This window comes from Oculina patagonica, chromosome 4 (genome assembly GCF_052425735.1).
Source record: "Oculina patagonica isolate OP01 chromosome 4, crgOcupat, whole genome shotgun sequence".
Lineage (NCBI taxonomy): Eukaryota > Metazoa > Cnidaria > Anthozoa > Scleractinia > Oculinidae > Oculina > Oculina patagonica.
This window is the reverse complement of record NC_135761.1, coordinates 7,670,710-7,690,084: the sequence shown is the minus strand read 5'-3', so window position 1 is coordinate 7,690,084 and position 19,375 is coordinate 7,670,710. Positions and strand designations below refer to the sequence as shown.

At 40.9% G+C, this 19,375-nt stretch overlaps 2 protein-coding genes across 2 annotated transcripts; both read left to right on the top strand.

Moving 5' to 3' along the window:
• Positions 1-1,626: 1,626 nt before the first annotated feature.
• LOC144649358 (vascular endothelial growth factor receptor 1-like) lies at positions 1,627-9,292 on the top strand. The gene is made up of 4 exons (XM_078508849.1): positions 1,627-2,164; positions 7,153-7,443; positions 7,691-7,860; positions 8,723-9,292. The coding sequence occupies exons 1-4, from the start codon at positions 2,098-2,100 to the stop codon at positions 8,816-8,818; spliced, it is 624 nt and encodes a 207-aa protein (XP_078364975.1). The 5' UTR covers positions 1,627-2,097; the 3' UTR covers positions 8,819-9,292.
• A 2,990-nt stretch (positions 9,293-12,282) lies between these two features.
• Positions 12,283-18,701, top strand: LOC144649356 (uncharacterized). The gene is made up of 4 exons (XM_078508846.1): positions 12,283-13,777; positions 15,896-16,186; positions 17,057-17,223; positions 17,674-18,701. Exons 1-4 carry the CDS (start codon positions 13,708-13,710, stop codon positions 17,773-17,775), a joined length of 630 nt encoding a protein of 209 aa, XP_078364972.1. The 5' UTR covers positions 12,283-13,707; the 3' UTR covers positions 17,776-18,701.
• Positions 18,702-19,375: the final 674 nt, after the last annotated feature.

Genomic DNA, 19,375 nt, shown 5'->3' with positions numbered 1-19,375 from the left:
TCTCCACTTAGTGAAGTACCATTGTAGCTGGGGAAACGTGTCAAAATGGCCGGGGAAGTAGCAGACAAAAATGTCCGTTCGCAAGTGAGATGCTAGTGTATCACTTATTTCCGCGGGGGAGAGATTGAGAGAGAGAGAGAGAGAGAGAGGAAGGGGGGGGGGGGGGGGGGGGGTGGGAGGGCGGATATTCTTATAGTCGCTTGACACTACAGGAACCCTCTTTCCTGCGCAGAAGCTTCTGTTGTTGTGTTCCCAAGTGCGTGTGAGAAGATTGGCTGATCATACTACGTGAAAAATAGGCTTTGCGAGACAACACCACGACTGGAACCGATACCGCAGGATTGCAACCGCGGACAGAAACACGTGATGTGGCAGCGCGTGATTCGGGGGACAAGTAAGTTCAAAGTACGGAACTTGATACAGTGTACGGGTTATTGGGCAATTTATTTGCGTTGGTCTTTGGGCTGGCGTCATTTAGATTCGCTACACCGCGCTGATGAGTTCCAATAAGAACGAAACAGCTGTCCGCGGTTGCAATCCTGCTGTATCGGTTCCAGTCGTGGTGTTGTCTCGCAAAGCCTATTTTTCACGTAGTATGATCAGCCTTGCTTGCAGTTGTTTGTTATTTCATTTTATTGCTGATCAGATCTCTCAGTAGATCCTACGAATAGCAGCATTATCGTTTGCGGTCCCTTGCAGTTTTAGTCTTACGAGAAGATTGGGGTGGGGGAAATCTAAGGCGCGCGGTGTACAACGGGAAGAGAGGAGAGAGGACTGTACCTTTTCATTGCTGAATATTACTATTAGGGTCGGGACACACTAGGCGACAAGTCGCTGCAACATGTCGCAGGGGACAAGTTGATGCAACATGTTGCCTCGTGACATGGTGCATTTTTGCGACGATCTTTGTCGCTGCGACAGAATTTTGTCGCTCCGACTTGTCGCACGAGTTCAAACTGGTTTAAATTCGTTCGACTGATCGGAGCGATAAAATGAGCGAAAGCAGCGTTGTCGCAGCGTGTGCACACTTCTGCGAAAAGTCGCTGCGACAAAACATAAAATAACCAATTAGAGAGCGTCATGTATTTTCGCCACATTGAAACTAGTTCACGTTCCTACTCTTCCAAATTCGCTGTGTGTGCACCCAACAAGCGCCATATTGAAGCGACTTGTTTGGAAGCAGTACACACAGAGCGACCTGTCGCAGAGACCTGTCGCTGCAGCTTGTCGCCTAGTGTGTCCCGACCTTTAGACTCTGGTACAGTCACTGTACGAGTGGACACTGAGCCGGAGTTTGAGACACCTGGGTACTAAACTACGAAGTTGTACTGTTCGGAGTCAGCCGTCTGCTCGTGCTTCAACCCTAATCCCGGTTTCATTGGTTTGAAAGACGAGGGGACGACTGACAGGACTCCATACTTGTCGTCTGGTTATTTCTTGTTCGCTTCGCTAGAGATTGTCCCTCATAGTTCCATCAGCATATATACCGGTCAGACAGGGATCCGGAAAGCTACACTTGAAAAAATCATCTTGACTGTGCTCGTGGTTTAAAATATTCAGAAACCTAAGTAAAGTAGTACGTAAATTAACGAGCCGACTTGTTTTACGGAATTGAGCAAAAGCTCAATTCTGCTCTAACATTTTCTTATCCTTAGAAGAAATGAAACAATTCATTGTACAAACAGATTGATTTTGTTAGAATTCAGCCCTCTTACAAGTAAATTAACTGTGTCGACGGTAAATTGAAAGCTTCGGACAAGTTTTTAATTGAATGATTCAAATTCCACCCGAAATGCCGAAAAATTGGAGCTTTTTCTTTTGATGGTAAAATTTTTTTGCTGTCTTTGCTGTCTTCGGATAAGTTAAATTCATCTTTATTTTTAACAAGGACTTTGACCTCTGCGGCCTCAAAGGAAATCATGCCACCACCATTCAAACCATTCGGTTTGGAGGTTAGCACGTCGACTCGACGAGAAAGCCGATACAGCTCTCAAATACAACCGATTCATTTGCCGGCGTGGTCTGATTCAAGCAGATGTAAATCGTGGCGAGATAGTGCAGTTCAGCTCCGAACCGACCTGAGCATTTCACAGGCAAATGTTCGTGTTTTTGGTCGCCTTAGCCGGCAGTGTTTTGCTTCAGTCTGTCTTGGTTGTCACTGAAGGTAAGAACGTTTTACATTTTGCCGCGTTGTGCCGCGCTAAACTTAAGCTTGTCTTGTCATGCATGAATTGAAATCTAAACTGAACCAACCGGCATTTGTTAACTCTAGAGTTGTGTCAAATAGAAAATGTACAATTTCTCTTTCGACACTACAAAATGCATGGACGCATCAGTAATGGCAGTGATCGAATCGCTACCAACTCTACGAGTACATCTTATTTTTTGACAGCAATTATAATTATAAATTTGCATAAAGGCAAACGATCTGTTACATAACTATATTTTAATTTCGATTTTGGAAAATCTTTTCCTTGGTGAGGAAGCTTATAATTAACTGCGCTGCGCAGTTCTTGCTCTGCAAGCGGTTTGTTTTTTTCTCAGTGACCAGACTGATGCCCCCGCTCGGCCGGGCTTGTGTCACGCAAGGTTTAAAAGCTAGAAAAAAACTTACCAATGGGAAATTTTCAAATGCTTTGGTCTTAATAAGCATGTTTAGCGTGAGATGTCCGATTTTGAAGCGTTTTACTCAAAGAAATTTCTAAATTTTCACGCGTCGAAAGAAAAATATATTTCAGCGGGCCAGAATCTGTGAATAAATACCATTACGTTGCTGTAAAAGAATGTGCTGACATGACAAGTTTCACTTTCGATCGGCTAGACCTCGAGTCACGTAATTTTTCAAAGCTATTATCAGCTACCTTTCAAATCTTTGCGAAGCCATTAATCTTTCTTTACAAAATTCAGTGTGAAGTATTTTGAAGCGTTTGAATCGAAGATAATACTAAAATTTCACGCTTTAAAAAAATACGCTTTAGCGGGCAAGAATTTACATTTATTTACATTACGTTTGGAATGTGCTGGCGTTAGCAAATTTTTACTTTCACAAGGCACTGATCGGCAAGAATCACGCAATGCTCTGAAAGGTTTAAATCTGCCACAAACGGAAACTAAACAAATCCTCTGGTCTAAACTTAGCATGTTAAGTGTGAAATGTTCGACTTTTTAGCGTTATTTAATTTTGGAGCTGTGTCATCCATAGGATTTCTGAAATCTGATGGAAAATCACTGAGACAAACCCTGACTTGCAAGGGTTACGTCATTGCTAAATTAATTCCCCGGGGAATTCCCATTCAGCAAAAACAGGTCTAGTGTTTTTCTCAAATTTGTTTTAATTATTTGCTCCAATATTCCATTTTCGGAGCTGGTTATTCAATCTTTAAACGGTAATTCAAGACAACACTGGATGCTGATTTAAAAGATTTTTATGTTTCACGGATCAGGATCGTGGGAATTAAATTTGGCCAGCATTAGCATATAAGGTAAGAAAAATATTTAATTTCGGATGGAACTAGTCAACCATGAAATGTCACGCAAGGTGTTTTCCTACCATCTCGTTTGTCAGTCGCAACATTGTTCGACGCAGGTAAAGGGGAAAAGGGGGGGGGGGGGGCGCATTTTTTGTTCCCCCCACATGGCTCCCCTAAAGTGCTCACGAGACCAGCGCAGTTGTAAGCTCTAAGAGCTCTTGTTTATTTTTCATTTATCTTCGTGATTCAACGCGGACAGGTTTTGGTCAGCGACTCTAACAAATTACCATAAGTGACGTTGTTTCCATGCAGGAATCACTCAATCAAAACTGGAAGTTTTGTGGGTTTCCATGTGGATCGCACGCTGAGCTCGAAACAGAAGTTGGCATGGCGTCCACGACACAGATTATGGCCAGAAATGATCAGTTGTCTTCGTAAAATCCTCGAAAAAAAATCCCGATCATATAAGCCGAAAGAAAGTAAAATTGTGCTGCAAAATCAACTAAGGATCTATTTTGCTTGCAAGCTAGCTTGGTAGCTATTGAGCTAACTGATCCGTTATGGCCACAGTACGAATGTATCATTGAACTGAATTTCGCTTTCAGTAAAACTGTGAATACTGTAAAAACATTCTCGCACAGGCCCAAAACTTCGGTTTACTTCCGTCACCTAGCCTGTAACTGCCTGTTTCGTTAATATACTCTTTTTATTAGAACATTTAATTTTTGGCCGAGGCTAAACTTTTATAACTTTTTCGAAGATTTGAGCCTAGAATGTTCTTAAAATGTTCTTAGTTTTTAAAATTTCAAAAACAAACAGGTATTTATACCTAATCGTACCTTTTTGGTACGCTTCGGCTGCATATCAGGCGAGTTTGTATCATCCTGCTACGCCACCTTAGCAATGCTCAGGAAGCTTAAACACATGCTTCCCTTCAACCTACGCAAGACCATTGTGCAAGCACTTGTGCTGTCTAAACTTCATTACAACGACGTAATCTACCACGCCCTTCCGGACTACCTCGTAAATCGTCTTCAGCGTGTGCAAAAGGCGGCTGCGAGTTTTGTAGTGGGAAGATATGCTTCTCTAGACGATGTCCTATCCCTCAACTGGTTGCCAATACAAGAACATAGACAACTGAATTTGCTTAAATTAGTGCACAAAGCTCTGTATAATCCTTTTTGGCCGGAATACTTACGTTTAACTGTTCACAATCCGTCCGGAATCTTAAGGTCAAACAGATGTATTCAATTAGAAATCCCACTAATATCTAACACCTTTCAAGATCACGCCGCTACCCTATTTAACAAACTCCCAACGAACCTTAAAAACACTGTGGACCATAATGCATTTTGCAGGTAAGCAAAGCGCTTCCTTTTGAAGAAAACTAAATTAACAGATTGATCTCCTGTAGCTTTTTATTTTTATTTTTCTCTTAGATGTATATAGTATAGTAATTTTTTAAACGCATAAATGTATATAGTATAATATAGCATAGTAGTACACAGTAATTTAATAATAATTATAGAATTTTAATTGTAAATATCATTTTATTTGTTAGGTTAGGGTTAAGTTAATTGGTAAATGTAGAGCTACTCTGTAGAAATGTTACCAATAAACCGTTATTATTATTATTATTATTATTATTATTAGTTTGGTCGAGCCATGGTTCGTATTTTGGCGAGACGCAGTCGAGCCAAAATACCCATGGCGAGACCAAACGAGCCTGATATGCAGCCGAAGCGTACCAAAAAGGTACGATTAGGTATTTACCGTATCCAAATTCAGCAAAAAATCCGGTTATATTTATCGCTTTGTTGAAGCCATGCTTGCAAGGTACGTACTGTAAATTGTGATGACTTGGTCTTCGACACTTTTACCAAGTTCCTCTTCTGCCTTTTCCACTCGTTTGTTTAGAGTTTCATTCTCTACATTTTCAAAATTAAAATTTAGCGAAAAACTTGGAAATTCCGACTCCAATTTTTCACTCTGAATGTCTCAGTACTCGTCGGCAAACATCGCGCAATTGGCGAGCGCGCTCAAGTTTAGTTTTGACGGGAAAGGTTTTCTCTTTTTACGACCGCTGAACACCGCTAAATTTAAATTACGAAGTTCTGTTCTATTGGTAAAACGTCTTTTCAATTCATCACACAGTAACACTACTTTACTTCAAAGTGACCGTGATATGGGGGCATATCAGGTCAGTGACTTGATATCGTAGGATATCAGGACAGTAGATCGCGCTTCTGATTGGCTACTTGCGAATTTGGGTACGGTAATGCAGTAAATCATTCCTAACCGGTATGTACGTGTTCACGTCACCAATGAGTGATGACAATTTTAGCTAATGTTGGTTATAGGTCAGGATTTGAATAAAGTTATTTCCATGTAGTACACATATTTGTCACTCACAACGAATAGAAAAAAAATAAAATTTGATCTTTACCAAATTTCAGCCTTGGGCACGTTTTTAGGATGATCTTAAATTTTGGCCTTTTTTCAGCCTCGAAGTTCTTATATAAAAAATTATGTATGCACGCAGGCTTATGGCTCAAGGTTATGAACAAGCAACATTATTCTTTTATCGTGTTCACGCACGCATGATGCATGCAAATTTAGCTCCCAAACTCTAAACCGAAACATCTTATTAATTTTTAAAATATTTCTTTTTTAGATCGGATAGAAAAAACAATGAAAGATCAGAAGCTTACAAATGCTTTTGTGAATGTTTTCCAACGCATTTCAAGTCAGAATTAGCAAAAATCGACGTTTTTGTTTAAACTAGCGCATTTAACGAACTTTACAGTGTAAAACCCTGGAAGAAAGCTTATTTTCGGATTTAAATTAATGGCGAGGCGTGAAAATTATTTTTTTTATCACTCCGTTAACGAGATGAATAATTTAGACTTTTCAATTTACAGTTTAAAAAAAAAATCAAGTTAGGTCTAAATTTATTAATATCTGTATGAGCGCCCTGCAGATTTGTTAGGAGAATCTGAAGAAACTTAATGCCTAGATCCAGTTCTTGTTTATATCGTTTTGTCTATCAATCCCAATGGTTTTATTTGACAGTCTAAAAGGTCTAAAAGAGTAGTGCTTGACAAGTAATGATTACTTGTGATGACTGACGATCACGGAAAAATTGAGAACGCATGAGGAAGCGCACGTGTTTAAGTTCCTCGGATTCGATTCAGATTGATGAAACCCTGGTAACATTTTTTAAAAATTAGGTATGTTGTACAGCGTTTAATTTTTTTTATTTTTAAATCTCATTCAAACGTGTTATACACGGATCCAGAGTTTCAGACTTCCGGTCCAAATTCAAAAGAAAAGTGAGACTCATTAAGTCAGGCTGTTGTGTTTTGCGATGTTTAACAATGATCTGACTTAATGAGTGCTCACTTTTCCTTTGAAGTTGGACCGGAAGTCTGAAAATCTGGATCCGTGTAATAATTTTTTAAAACCCCCGGGGTTGGGGGGGGGTATTAAACGCGCCGGGGGCGCCGGGGGCGGCGCTTATCGAGTAAATACGGTATTCCACTAACAAAGATTCGTTCACAATTTTATGCAAATCAATTACGTTGAAGGCATCCATAACATTCGTGCAGACGTCTCTAATCTTCTTTATGCTTTGCTGTTTGCTCAGGCAACTCTAAATGCAAAATTTTATTTTTCTTGACAGGTATCACGCCCGAAATTCTAAATAACGGAACAGCCCTCGATACCAAGGATGACGACATAGCTCATTTCACGTGCACATCACGTGGGGAGCCCAGACCTCTTATTCAGTGGGAGAAAGAAGGTGTAGCAGTAAAAGATAAGGATGAAGGAATAGCCATTTTGTCAAAAAATAACGGCAGTATAGAAGAAAGTCATCTATTTGTTGCTGTTTCTGGGAATGGGAGACGTGGGGAATACATTTGCGTTGTAAGCAATGAAGAAGGAGTTGCAAAACAGTCTTTTACTATAAAAGGTAAGTGGAAATTTTTAAACAAGAGAGCAATCTTGAAACCAAACCAAAGTTAACACATCTAACTAATCATAACCCGTCCAGATACCGCAATGGACCAATCACCGCTCGCTGACAAATTTTGGCGGGAAACCAGCGCGGGAAACCGTGCGAACCAACTTCGGCCAGCAGTTCGGGCAGGCGAAGAATGTCGTACCCATTAAAATAAATGCATATTAAATTTTTGTTTTCCTTCTGTTTGAATTTTCAGGTACATCTAATAAACTATCAATTTTGGATATCGCTGCAATTTGCATATCCGTTGGACTAGGGATGTTCTTTGTTTGCGCCATTGGGTTTTTATTGCGGCGTGGAGCTAAGAAGATAAAACAATCCGAGAGGAGACACAAAGCTAGAACGATATCACAATCTTCCTGCCAGGTATGTGACAGTTAATTCTGCCTACTAAATATTTGCCTAAACAAACAGAAGTATTTCTTTGCTGCTAAATTCATCCCCGCACTTCACCCGCGCCCTTTCGAAGCGGGGAAGAAATGGGTTTGCGCGAAGATTTTGAATGCAATATGTCAATATGTTCTTTAATGAACAAAATTACTTTCATGTAGAAAAACCCCAAGATAATAGTTTTAAAGGCAGAACCACACCAAAGAAGAAATAATAAAGCGATAATAAGCAAAGATGGTTACGACTAAAATAGATTAAGACGGACTACAAAAGACATAATTAAAAGGCCATTTCTTTCAATACGCGCCGTCGTTGACGTAGCTCCCGACACGGCAAGGTCTGACATAAATGGCTCGCTTTCCTTACAAGATAACAATATAACAAACAATAGGAACGATGCCCCAAGCCGCAAAAACAGCAGCAACTGACCAGTGGAATTGCAATCGTACATTTGTACGAGAGCTGCTACACTCTGACGTTTAGAGCAGTTTTCAATTGAGTGTCGTAAAACCAAAACCAAAGTAATTACTCTGGCCAATCACAAAAGACACGGACAATCCAGTGAACCAATCAAAACACGAAGCAAATACATGTAGCTGGTACGAAGCGCGGGAAAACGTGCGCGAGCGAGTCACGATTGGTTTTGGTTTTAGTTCTGATTGGCTGAGAAAGTGGCGCGAGATTTTTAAGCCATGCAATCACTAAGCGTAGAAATGCAAAACCAAATCAAACGCAATTTACTTTCGACAATCAAGTGAAAACCGCTCTGTAGCTTTGGTATAATTTCCTTCCCATTAGCGGTTTCCTTAATTACCTTTTCTTCTATTTTTTATATTAGGAAAATGGCGCCTTAATCGGGGATTCGCCAGAACAGGAGAACAAGATTGTTATAAATGGGATAAGAAAATCAAATACTTGTACAACTTCTGTGTGAGTTTATTTAAGGGCAGTGCAACATTTATATTAGAGTAGGCAAAGACATAGAGTCAAAGTTTTTACGTCACGGTGTTTTGATCATCCTGCACAAGGGAGGTCACTAAATTGTGTGTAGGAAACGCATTTTTTTAGAAGTAAGAGTAGAAGTAGAGCTTAATTATTCCGTAGTGTGTGCTCGTTTTTAATTTTTGTCCGTTGAGTAGCAATGGGCCATTTCCACGAACACACAGGGGCTTAGGGCCCTTTGGAAGCAAAGACAAGTTCGAACAAGCAAAGCAGACATCATTCTCGCCGCTCGTTCGGACTTTTCTTTTGCCTCGTGAAAGACAGATTCCATGGGTTCCGAGAACGAAACATCTATTGTAACTCAAGAGGAGGTCTTCTTAACGTCCTAATGGGATTTTCGCTTGGACAGTTAAAATAAAAAAGCAAAAAAAAAAAAATAAATAAATAAAAATAAGAAAAGAAAGAACGATTTTGTCAGAAAATATGGTTGCATCCTTTGTTGTTTTGGAAACCCACGCGCCTTAAATTGACTTGGAAAAGGTAATTTTCTATTTTCTAGGTGGATAGTATAGAGATAAAATCTTCAGTACTTGGCTGATGCATAAACCGTAGGTAAACTAACACTAGACGCATAAAATTCTTCTGTTTTGTCTATGAGTTTAAAAAGGATTAAAATTACTTAAGGTAGCCGGTCCAGGCGCGGATCCAGAAAAAATGCTGACCGTTTTCCAATAACACGATCGCCGATGGAGCGAGCCTGAGAGCATGCTCGATAGTGACAAGTACCATTACCCTGGAAGCTTAAAAGTCGCGTTTTTGATCTTGAAACTAAGAAATCTTCTTTAATTGCAAAAATATATTATATTCGTTTTAAAATCTGACCGATTTCCGTAAAACGGTGAAACCGGTCTGGATCCGCGCCTGCGGTCCTTGCAGGTGCAAAAGAGTAGCTTTAACTGTGCCGGCAGTCAAATATTTATTTACTGTGTCTTTTAAAAGTTTATTTTGAGGGAAATTATTCATAACACATACGGTTTTGAAAATTGTATTTATAACGAGTGTAAGGGCAAAATGATATCCTGTGTTACACAGCAACCACACATAGTTGAGTCACGCAATCTGTTCATTGAGGAGAAAAGTTGTCACGCAATCTGTTTGTGTGTGTGACCGGCCCAAAGAGGTGGCTCAGAATCAAAATGTTTTCTTACTTCTTACCAAACACGTTCTTTAAATCTAATTAGGGGAGAGCAAATTTTTGTTTATTATCGTTTTCATTCTTTAATCAGATCCTTTATTCAGTAAACTGACCGTGTCAGTCCTCTTGCGCGCTGGCTAGTCCCCAGTCAACTGTTTCCAACATCCTTAAGCGCGCCCTTTTAATAAGTTCTTTTTGTTCAGTTACAAATTAAATGGACTTTATAATAAGCGAAACATTAATTTAGCGGACATTTCTAAGGGTCGCTAATATTAACTCTTTCATTCCCAAGAATACCGAGCCTCAGAAATAAACAATGTTATTGCTCAATTTATTCTTAATTTTACTTTTCTACAATATTGGAAATAAACAATACCACGTGGAAGTACTCACCAGGTGGGACTGAACATCAGCCTCACCAAAACTGAGGTCATGACCCTAAACAACTCTAACCCTCAGCCCGTCAAGGTGAATGGAAAAGACCTCCCAATGACCGAGCAGTTTAAATATCTGGGCAGCATTGTCAGGCAAGATGGTGGTGCAGGCATAGATATCCAGAGCCGGCTGAACAAAGCCAGAAACACCTTCAGGATGCTGAGCAATGTGTGGCGGTCGTCACAGTTCAGTACACATACCAAGCTCAAGATCTATCAAAGCTGTGTCCTGTCTACCCTTTTGTATGGGTCAGAATGTTGGCGAATGTTAGAAAGTGATCTAGAGAAGCTGTCAACCTTCCATACCAAAAGTCTGCGAAAAATACTTCGCATCTTCTGGCCTCAAACAATTTCCAACAAGGATCTACTTTTGCGGTGCAAACAGGAGGACATGGGTACTATTATTATGCAACGGCGCTGGAGTTGGATTGGCCATGTCATCCGAAAGGAAAACGAATCTATCACAAAGACAGCACTATACTGGACACCCGAAGGAAAGCGCAAGCGTGGCAGGCCCAAGAATACATGGCGACGTACAGTAGAGACAGAATTGAGGGGCTTAAACCAAAGCTGGAACACCATCCAACAGCTGGCCAAAGACAGACAGCAGTGGAGGACCTTTGTTGCTGCCCTACGTGCCAGTGGGCACAATGGGCAGTGAGTGAGTGAGTGAGTGAGTGAGTGAGTGACGTGGAAGTACTGCTGGACAGCTTTGAGTTTGAATAATCCGATACACACGAGTTTAATTTATTGACAAAACTTGACATTTCGAACCACAGACACTAATAATTCACTCGATCGATAGTCAAAGAGTGCATCTGGGAATGAAAGCGTTATGAGAGGTTCAGTCTTTATTTTTAGATCAGATATGTTTTTGTTGGGGGGGCGGATATTCTTATAGTCGCTTGACACTACAGGAACCCTCTTTCCTGCGCAGAAGCTTCTGTTGTTGTGTTCCCAAGTGCGTGTGAGAAGATTGGCTGATCATACTACGTGAAAAATAGGCTTTGCGAGACAACACCACGACTGGAACCGATACAGCAGGATTGCAACCGCGGACAGAAACACGTGATGTGGCAGCGCGTGATTCGGGGGACAAGTAAGTTCAAAGTACGGAACTTGATACAGTGTACGGGTTATTGGGCAATTTATTTGCGTTGGTCTTTGGGCTGGCGTCATTTAGATTCGCTACACCGCGCTGATGAGTTCCAATAAGAACGAAACAGCTGTCCGCGGTTGCAATCCTGCTGTATCGGTTCCAGTCGTGGTGTTGTCTCGCAAAGCCTATTTTTCACGTAGTATGATCAGCCTTGCTTGCAGTTGTTTGTTATTTCATTTTATTGCTGATCAGATCTCTCAGTAGATCCTACGAATAGCAGCATTATCGTTTGCGGTCCCTTGCAGTTTTAGTCTTACGAGAAGATTGGGGTGGGGGAAATCTAAGGCGCGCGGTGTACAACGGGAAGAGAGGAGAGAGGACTGTACCTTTTCATTGCTGAATATTACTATTAGGGTCGGGACACACTAGGCGACAAGTCGCTGCAACATGTCGCAGGGGACAAGTTGATGCAACATGTTGCCTCGTGACATGGTGCATTTTTGCGACGATCTTTGTCGCTGCGACAGAATTTTGTCGCTCCGACTTGTCGCACGAGTTCAAACTGGTTTAAATTCGTTCGACTGATCGGAGCGATAAAATGAGCGAAAGCAGCGTTGTCGCAGCGTGTGCACACTTCTGCGAAAAGTCGCTGCGACAAAACATAAAATACCCAATTAGAGAGCGTCATGTATTTTCGCCACATTGAAACTAGTTCACGTTCCCACTCTTCCAAATTCGCTGTGTGTGCACCCAACAAGCGCCATATTGAAGCGACTTGTTTGGAAGCAGTACACACAGAGCGACCTGTCGCAGAGACCTGTCGCTGCAGCTTGTCGCCTAGTGTGTCCCGACCTTTAGACTCTGGTACAGTCACTGTACGAGTGGACACTGAGCCGGAGTTTGAGACACCTGGGTACTAAACTACGAAGTTGTACTGTTCGGAGTCAGCCGTCTGCTCGTGCTTCAACCCTAATCCCGGTTTCATTGATTTGAAAGACGAGGGGACGACTGACAGGACTCCATACTTGTCGTCTGGTTATTTCTTGTTCGCTTCGCTAGAGATTGCCCCTCATAGTTCCATCAGCATATATACCGGTCAGACAGGGATCCGGAAAGCTACACTTGAAAAAATCATCTTGACTGTGCTCGTGGTTTAAAATATTCAGGAACCTAAGTAAAGTAGTAAATTAACGAGCCGACTTGTTTTACGGAATTGAGCAAAAGTTCAATTCTGCTCTAATATTTTCTTATCCTTAGAAGAAATGAAACAATTCATTGTACAAACAGATTGATTTTGTTAGAATTCAGCCCTCTTACAAGTAAATTAACTGTGTCGACGGTAAATTGAAAGCTTCGGACAACTGAGTTTTTAATTGAATGATTCAAATTCCACCCGAAATGCCGAAAATTTGGAACTTTTTCTTTTGATGGTAAAATTTTTTTGCTGTCTTTGCTGTCTTCGGATAAGTTAAATTCATCTTTATTTTTAACAAGGACTTTGACCTCTGCGGCCTCAAAGGAAATCATGCCACCACCATTCAAACCTCAGTTGATAATGAAACCGGATGGTTAAGCAAAACAACTTTGAATAAGAGAGTGAGGCACACGTGGAGTTTTATATACAGAGCAAAACCCACCAAAGGATCTAACCGCGGAACTTTCAAAATGACTTTGACACCTGGGCCTGCTAAACATGTGCAGTGCATTTCACACTATTGTAAAAGTTTTCCTGATTTAATACAAAAGTTTTTTGTCGTTTTATTTTTGTTGCTGGATCGTAGGGCCTTTTATTTACAATATTATAAAATTACTGAATGATTATCCATCTCAAGTCCACAAAACCTTTATCCAAATCCACAAATCCTTTGTTTTGGTAAGCACTATAATTGCAGTACATTACATTTTTGGAGTTTCCGGAATCGCAAATTTTATCCTGATAAGCGAAAATTAGTGTATCGCATTTTATTATTGTTTTGAAAAGTCTGAATCGGGAGTTTATTAGTTATTTTTTCACGGGATGTCAAGTTCAACTGGCTGCCTTTTGGAAAGGAAATATCAAATTTACTGCATGACTATATAGTGCAAGTCAAAGGACTTTTTACCATAATCAACTGCTTTGTACAACAATCCGTACTCTGGCTGACTTACGTGATATGGAAACAGCATTTTTCTACGCAGTAATTGTTTTTAATACGTTCTTCGTCGCTAATGGCCTCGATGAAGGTAAGCAGGTTTAAATTTTTCTTGGGCACAACTTCAAAGCACAGGCAAGGAGTCAGTCGAAACAGGTTTTTTGTCAGTGTCGATTATTCAAAGCTCGATTAAACAACATGGCAGAGACACATCGGAGCGACCAATTCCGCCTGGTGGAATTTATCGGGTTATACCTGCTCTTACGCATCATTCTCGAAACAAGTTTCTGGGCAAAACTGCATGTGCACGTGTAAATTGAGCGAGCCTTCAGGAAAAATTTAGTTTACAAACATGCGCATTGGTATAGCCTGAATTTTAGACGTCTTCTCTGGCAACTGTACTACTTCCAAGAAATTCAGTCTAGCCGCTGGCAGTCTTAAAACGTAAAATCCGTAAATTTTGTTCCCTGAGTATTCTCAGTAATCTAGCTTGCATGCGTCAATAAATTAAAATTCACGGATGACTAATGCCTGCCGGGGTTTGAGTTGAGGGTCGAGGAAACCGTGAATGGTCAGCCATTAATTTAATACAGGTCGCTGTCGTTACTTGTGTGCGTGAAGCATGCCTCATTTAATCTCATCATCACCGATATAGAAGAAGAACTGGTTAAAGTTTCTTCCAGTTTATTTGTAAATACACTTAATTAATAGTAGGTCCCTTCACCAGCTTGCTTGGACTACTAACGAAAATAGTATGTGCTATTCGTCTCTAAACTCAGGAGTTTGGGGCGTTAAAGGTGCACTTGAATTCCTTATCTTGGGTAAGCCGGATTAAAAAGAAAGAGACTCAAACTTTGAACCCGACAACGCAAGTTAATTATTTTGACATGTTCAGAATTACTAGGTTACAACAGATAATATTTGTTGGTTCCGTTTAAAAGCCATCAATCTGTCGGGGTTTTTTGGTCTTTTAAACCAATAAAACCACCGGAATTTGGGTTGAAGCACGAGCAGACGGCTGACTCCAGACAGTACAACAAACAAGTAACTTTCATTGGTTTCCGGAAAGGGGTGATATCTTTTTAAATGTTAAAAGTCTCCGTCCAACTGTCAAGCTAACCTGCGATCAGGCGTTCTTATTTTACGCAGCGCACGAAAAAACATGAATCACACTTTTCTCTGTGCTGAGTTCAAATTTAAAGTTGAGATATGAAAACACGTGTTTTCATTGCACCACATTGTTTTAGCGGTTACGTCTACATTTCAAGAGGAAACCCCTCCTGGAGCGTTCCTAAATAACCGGATTCCTTGATGATCACACCTGTCCAAATAATCACTAAGAATTTGTCCCGAATAAAAAAAAATTACTGAGATAACCAAGTAATTGTCCTGAATAAAAATTCTGGTCTACGATACGTTTCGGACGCTTCTCGGAGGGTTTTCATCACTAGGTGCAAACCGCGGTACAGGTATAACGCATTTTTTTCATCTTGATCACCCGGGCAAGGGGCACTCACATATGAAACGGACGGGGATACTAGTCGGAAATTTGGAATTAAACCCCTAAAAAAGACCAATCTGGGTGTTGTACAACCTTTTTTGACCCCTAAAAGAGTCAAAAGATACCATTTTTCATATCGAGGTGTGTCTGAACGGTCTAGTCCGCCAACAAAGAATGAGGACGCTTATTATTTCTTCACGTCAGTGGCATGGGCTCCTATGCACGTGCAAAGCTCAGAACGAGACCTCGACGGCTAAACAAATATAATAGGGGTCTTGAATGGTCCCTCAAAAGTCGCAGTGCTCGCAAATAAGCTTTTGCTCGGAATGCTCGCAAAATTTTAGTGTGTGCTCGTTTTCTCGCGCTCGCACTACTCTCGCCTCGGTATAGTGGAGTAGGTGAAAAGTGCTCGTTGCTCGCAAGGCCTTTTGTCATCTCGTGCTCGCAAGAACGCTGTGCTCGCATCTCGCAACTCGCAGACCATGACACCCCTTATAATGGTCGTCTGTCCTGAACACCCTAAGTGAGACTAAAATCCATGATTTGCACTGCTAAGCGAGACGACGAGCTTTTCCGTCTCTTAAATACGAGAGTTCCTCTCCTCTCCAGTTATTGCCACGCGTTTATCCCCTGAGGATAGGAATCTATCGAGACTTCTCTTACGCTTTCCCTCAAAGGTGTCCTCATTTTTCTCAATTTCTTGATCAGGCCCATCGATTAGAACAAGCACCCCGACTGTCCTGAACACAAAAGATGGTGAAATAGCACACTTCACGTGCACATCACGTGGTCACTCATTGCCGTCTGTCACGTGGGAGAAAGGAGAGACCAAATTAGGAGATGACAACCCAGGAGTTGTAATAATATCCTGGAAAAATGGCACCACCATGGAAAGTCATCTGCTTGTAGCAGTCACTTGTGATGACAGGCGAGGAAACTACACTTGTGTTGCGTCTAGCGAGGATGGGGAAAAACGACAAAAGTTTGTTATAGAAGATAGTGAGTAAAGATGTTAACAGCCACAAAAATCCTTTTGATTGTGTTATTAGTATTTTGAGTGAAGCACGCGCGCTCAATACTGTCTCCCCCTCTCTTGAGAGCCGAAAAATTACATTCTTATGACGTAGCTGTACAGAGATTCTGATTGGTTATTGCTTGATTTTTAATGTTTGCGCGCAAGTAAATGGCGACCAATCAAACACCACGCAGATCTCTCAGCGCGCAAAGATCGATTGACCTGACTGTTTATTTAGGCTACTCATTGATATAATAAACAAAAAATAATGCAGTGCTATGCAATCCCAGGGGGGGGGGGGGGTACTCGGTTGCAAATGACGGGGATGATCGAGGATTTTTTTGGGTTTGAAATTCTTCCGGGATTTTTTTGGGTTGGAAAATTGGCAAGTATTTTTTGGGGTGACTTGATTCATGGGGATTTTTGGAAAAACAACTGTGCCTTGGCGTATGGTTGAATTCAACTCGGCGTTCCTCCCTTCTGGGGTATGGGGGATTTTTGGGGGGTTATTTTTGGTCCAGGGATTTTTTTGGGTATGTCGGGACTAGGGATTTTTTGGGTCCTGAGCCTTCCGTCTCCCCGTAATTTACAAGTCGGAGTACCCCCTGGGTATGCAATGCCATTCCGTCCCATCCCACATGATCAATCCCAGAACAGAGTACAGGTTTTAGATCTCAGGGCTGAAATAGAACTGATAGAGAATGATATATTTTGGCTCTGAAATAAGCCAAGGTTTTGAGAGCCGAGAAACACACACCTCTGCTAAAGCGTTGGAAGCTAGGGTACCTCCGAGCATTCATCCTACCATCATATATCTTGACTGTTATCAACAAAATGTCATCTCTATTTTATAGGTCGAGCAACAAAAGAACTCAAGGACATAGATTACATTGCTATTGGTGTGGGGATTGGAATAACGCTCTCAATGTTTACAGCAATCGTATTTTTCTTGATCCGTGGGAGCAGGCGTCTTAGAGAAGGAACATTAGAAAGAACGCCCAGATGTGTTGTAAATGGACGAGTAAGTTTCCTCTTAGGGACGGACCATTATTTTTTTGGAGGGGGGGGGGGGGGGGATGAAAAATATTGAAAAAAATTGTTTGCAGGGCCTGGAAAGACAAAATAAATTGTTTGCAAAAACGATATGTATAGTAAAAAATAGTAAGAATTTCGAAAAGAATGTTTGCAGAGGTGCATAAACTAAAAAAAAAGTTTGCAGACGAAAATTTTTCATCCCCCTCTCTCAAGAAAATAATGGTCCGTCCTTTTTATCAGTTCTTTACTCAAGGAAAACCTTATATTTATATGGCCTTTCTTTTTTGGATTACTTTTTGGTTGACTCAGTTTATTAGCCGGATAAAATCTTTTTTAAATGTTCTCTGTTCCTTTGAGAGATATGTACAGACCAGCACTTACTAATGGACATTTTCTTTTCTTCTCCCTCTCTTTTTTTTTCTGTTTTCGTGAACAGGACAATGAAGCAGTTGAAGAAGAGACCGCTAACGCTGACTTCGCTCTCCAAGGGAGAAATACTCAAAGTCTTCCTAAAATTCCCGAGCTACGGAGTGGGTGAATCATGACCGTATCAGACTGTTCAGACACACTTGCTTGTTGACGTGGAAACGTAAAGTCTACAGTGTTTCTTTAACTTATTTTGAAGTTGTAGTAGAGTGATTTCATTTAATCCGTGAAACAATACCTACCAGTTTGTGCGTAATAGTCAAAAGGAAACAAAAGAAAACAATGGAATTTGTGTGTAATAGTATCTAAAAGTGTAATAACTATTTCACGGGTTAACTGAAATCACTCTATAAGGGCCGGACCATTATTTTTTTGGAGGGGGGGGGGGAGGGGATGAAAAATATTGAAAAAAATGTTTGCAGGACCTGGAAAGACAAAATAAATTGTTTGCAAACAGGATATGTATAACAAAAAATAGTAAGAATTTCGAAAAAAAATGTTTGCAGAGGTGCGTAAACTAAAAAAAAAAGTTTGCAGAGGAAGATTTTTAATCCCCCCCCCAGGAAAATAATGGTCCGTCCCTAAGGCCCGAACTTAGATTAAACCCCTGACAGGGGTGGAGAGGGGGAAGGATCAATCTTGTCCCTAGAGCCCACTTTTCTTTTGGTCGCAGACTCTGGCCAAGTCATACATGAACACTGGACTACCGCTCATTGATGATCAAATCTGATTGGCCGACAATCGAAAATGAATACTGTGCATGCTCCAAATATCGGACCTGGCCGCCTTTTTGGTGCAGATCTTAAGAAAAGCGGGCTTCTGGGGTCGGAGACGAGATTCTAAGATTGGAAAAGGATGAACAGCCGCAGAAAGGCGCATCACCGGAGCTAAAATATGTTGGACTATGAGCCCCAATTCGAAAAGAGTTTGAAATTATAATTTTCAATATAATTTGTAAAGCGTGGTAATAAAGGACGATTTTAATACAAAGAAAGTTACATTTGTAATTTTGCTGTTACCTCAATTGAAAAGTGCATTAAACATACTGTATTTTGTAGACATGTTAAGTTCATTCGCCGCGGCATGTGAAATGGATTCGGGTTGTGGGATAACTGGGGAAATTTTGGGACTGCCCCCTCCAACGCAAACAAACTGACCACAATCCGGGAAGGAATGTATTTCCAGAAGACCTAAGAACCCCCCCCCCCCCCAAAAAAAAAAAAAAAAAAAAAAAAAAATGATCGCCCATAAACCTATACGTACCATCTCGAACATACTGAAAAAACCAAAAGACAGGATCGAGAAAGAGGATACCAGAGGAATTGTATATAAGATCAAGTGTAAGGATTGCGACTGTGTTTATGTTGGTCAGACATCACGCGCGCTTAAAACACGTATAAAAGAGCACGCGAAGGCCATCGCAACATTGGATAAAAACTCTTTGTTGGCAAAACACCATATGCTTAACGACCATCAAATAGATTTGGAGAGCGTCGAAATTGTTGACAGGTCAACGGTGTGCAAACAACGACTAATTCTTGGCATTCTGTGCGAGATAGGAACGCTATAAACGAACACATAGCGCTACCAAACGTTTACAATAGGATTAAGAATTCATAGACTCATTAAGAATGCTCTAGAGACTTTTGTTGCACTCGGAAAGTTCATTTAGTTTTTATCAAACATTCGTTACATATTTTAACGGGACGCCG

Excerpts from the sequence above, each read along its gene's own strand:
- LOC144649358 (XM_078508849.1), top strand. The coding sequence starts at position 2,098 with ATGTTCGTGTTTTTGGTCGCCTTAGCCGGCAGTGTTTTGCTTCAGTCT. Across the intron at positions 7,444-7,690 it reads ACAGTCTTTTACTATAAAAG|GTACATCTAATAAACTATCA; the intron begins GTAAGTGGAAAT and ends TTGAATTTTCAG. Across the intron at positions 7,861-8,722 it reads TATCACAATCTTCCTGCCAG|GAAAATGGCGCCTTAATCGG; the intron begins GTATGTGACAGT and ends TTTTTATATTAG.
- LOC144649356 (XM_078508846.1), top strand. The coding sequence starts at position 13,708 with ATGGAAACAGCATTTTTCTACGCAGTAATTGTTTTTAATACGTTCTTC. Across the intron at positions 13,778-15,895 it reads CGCTAATGGCCTCGATGAAG|GCCCATCGATTAGAACAAGC; the intron begins GTAAGCAGGTTT and ends TTTCTTGATCAG. Across the intron at positions 17,224-17,673 it reads GATGTGTTGTAAATGGACGA|GACAATGAAGCAGTTGAAGA; the intron begins GTAAGTTTCCTC and ends TTTCGTGAACAG.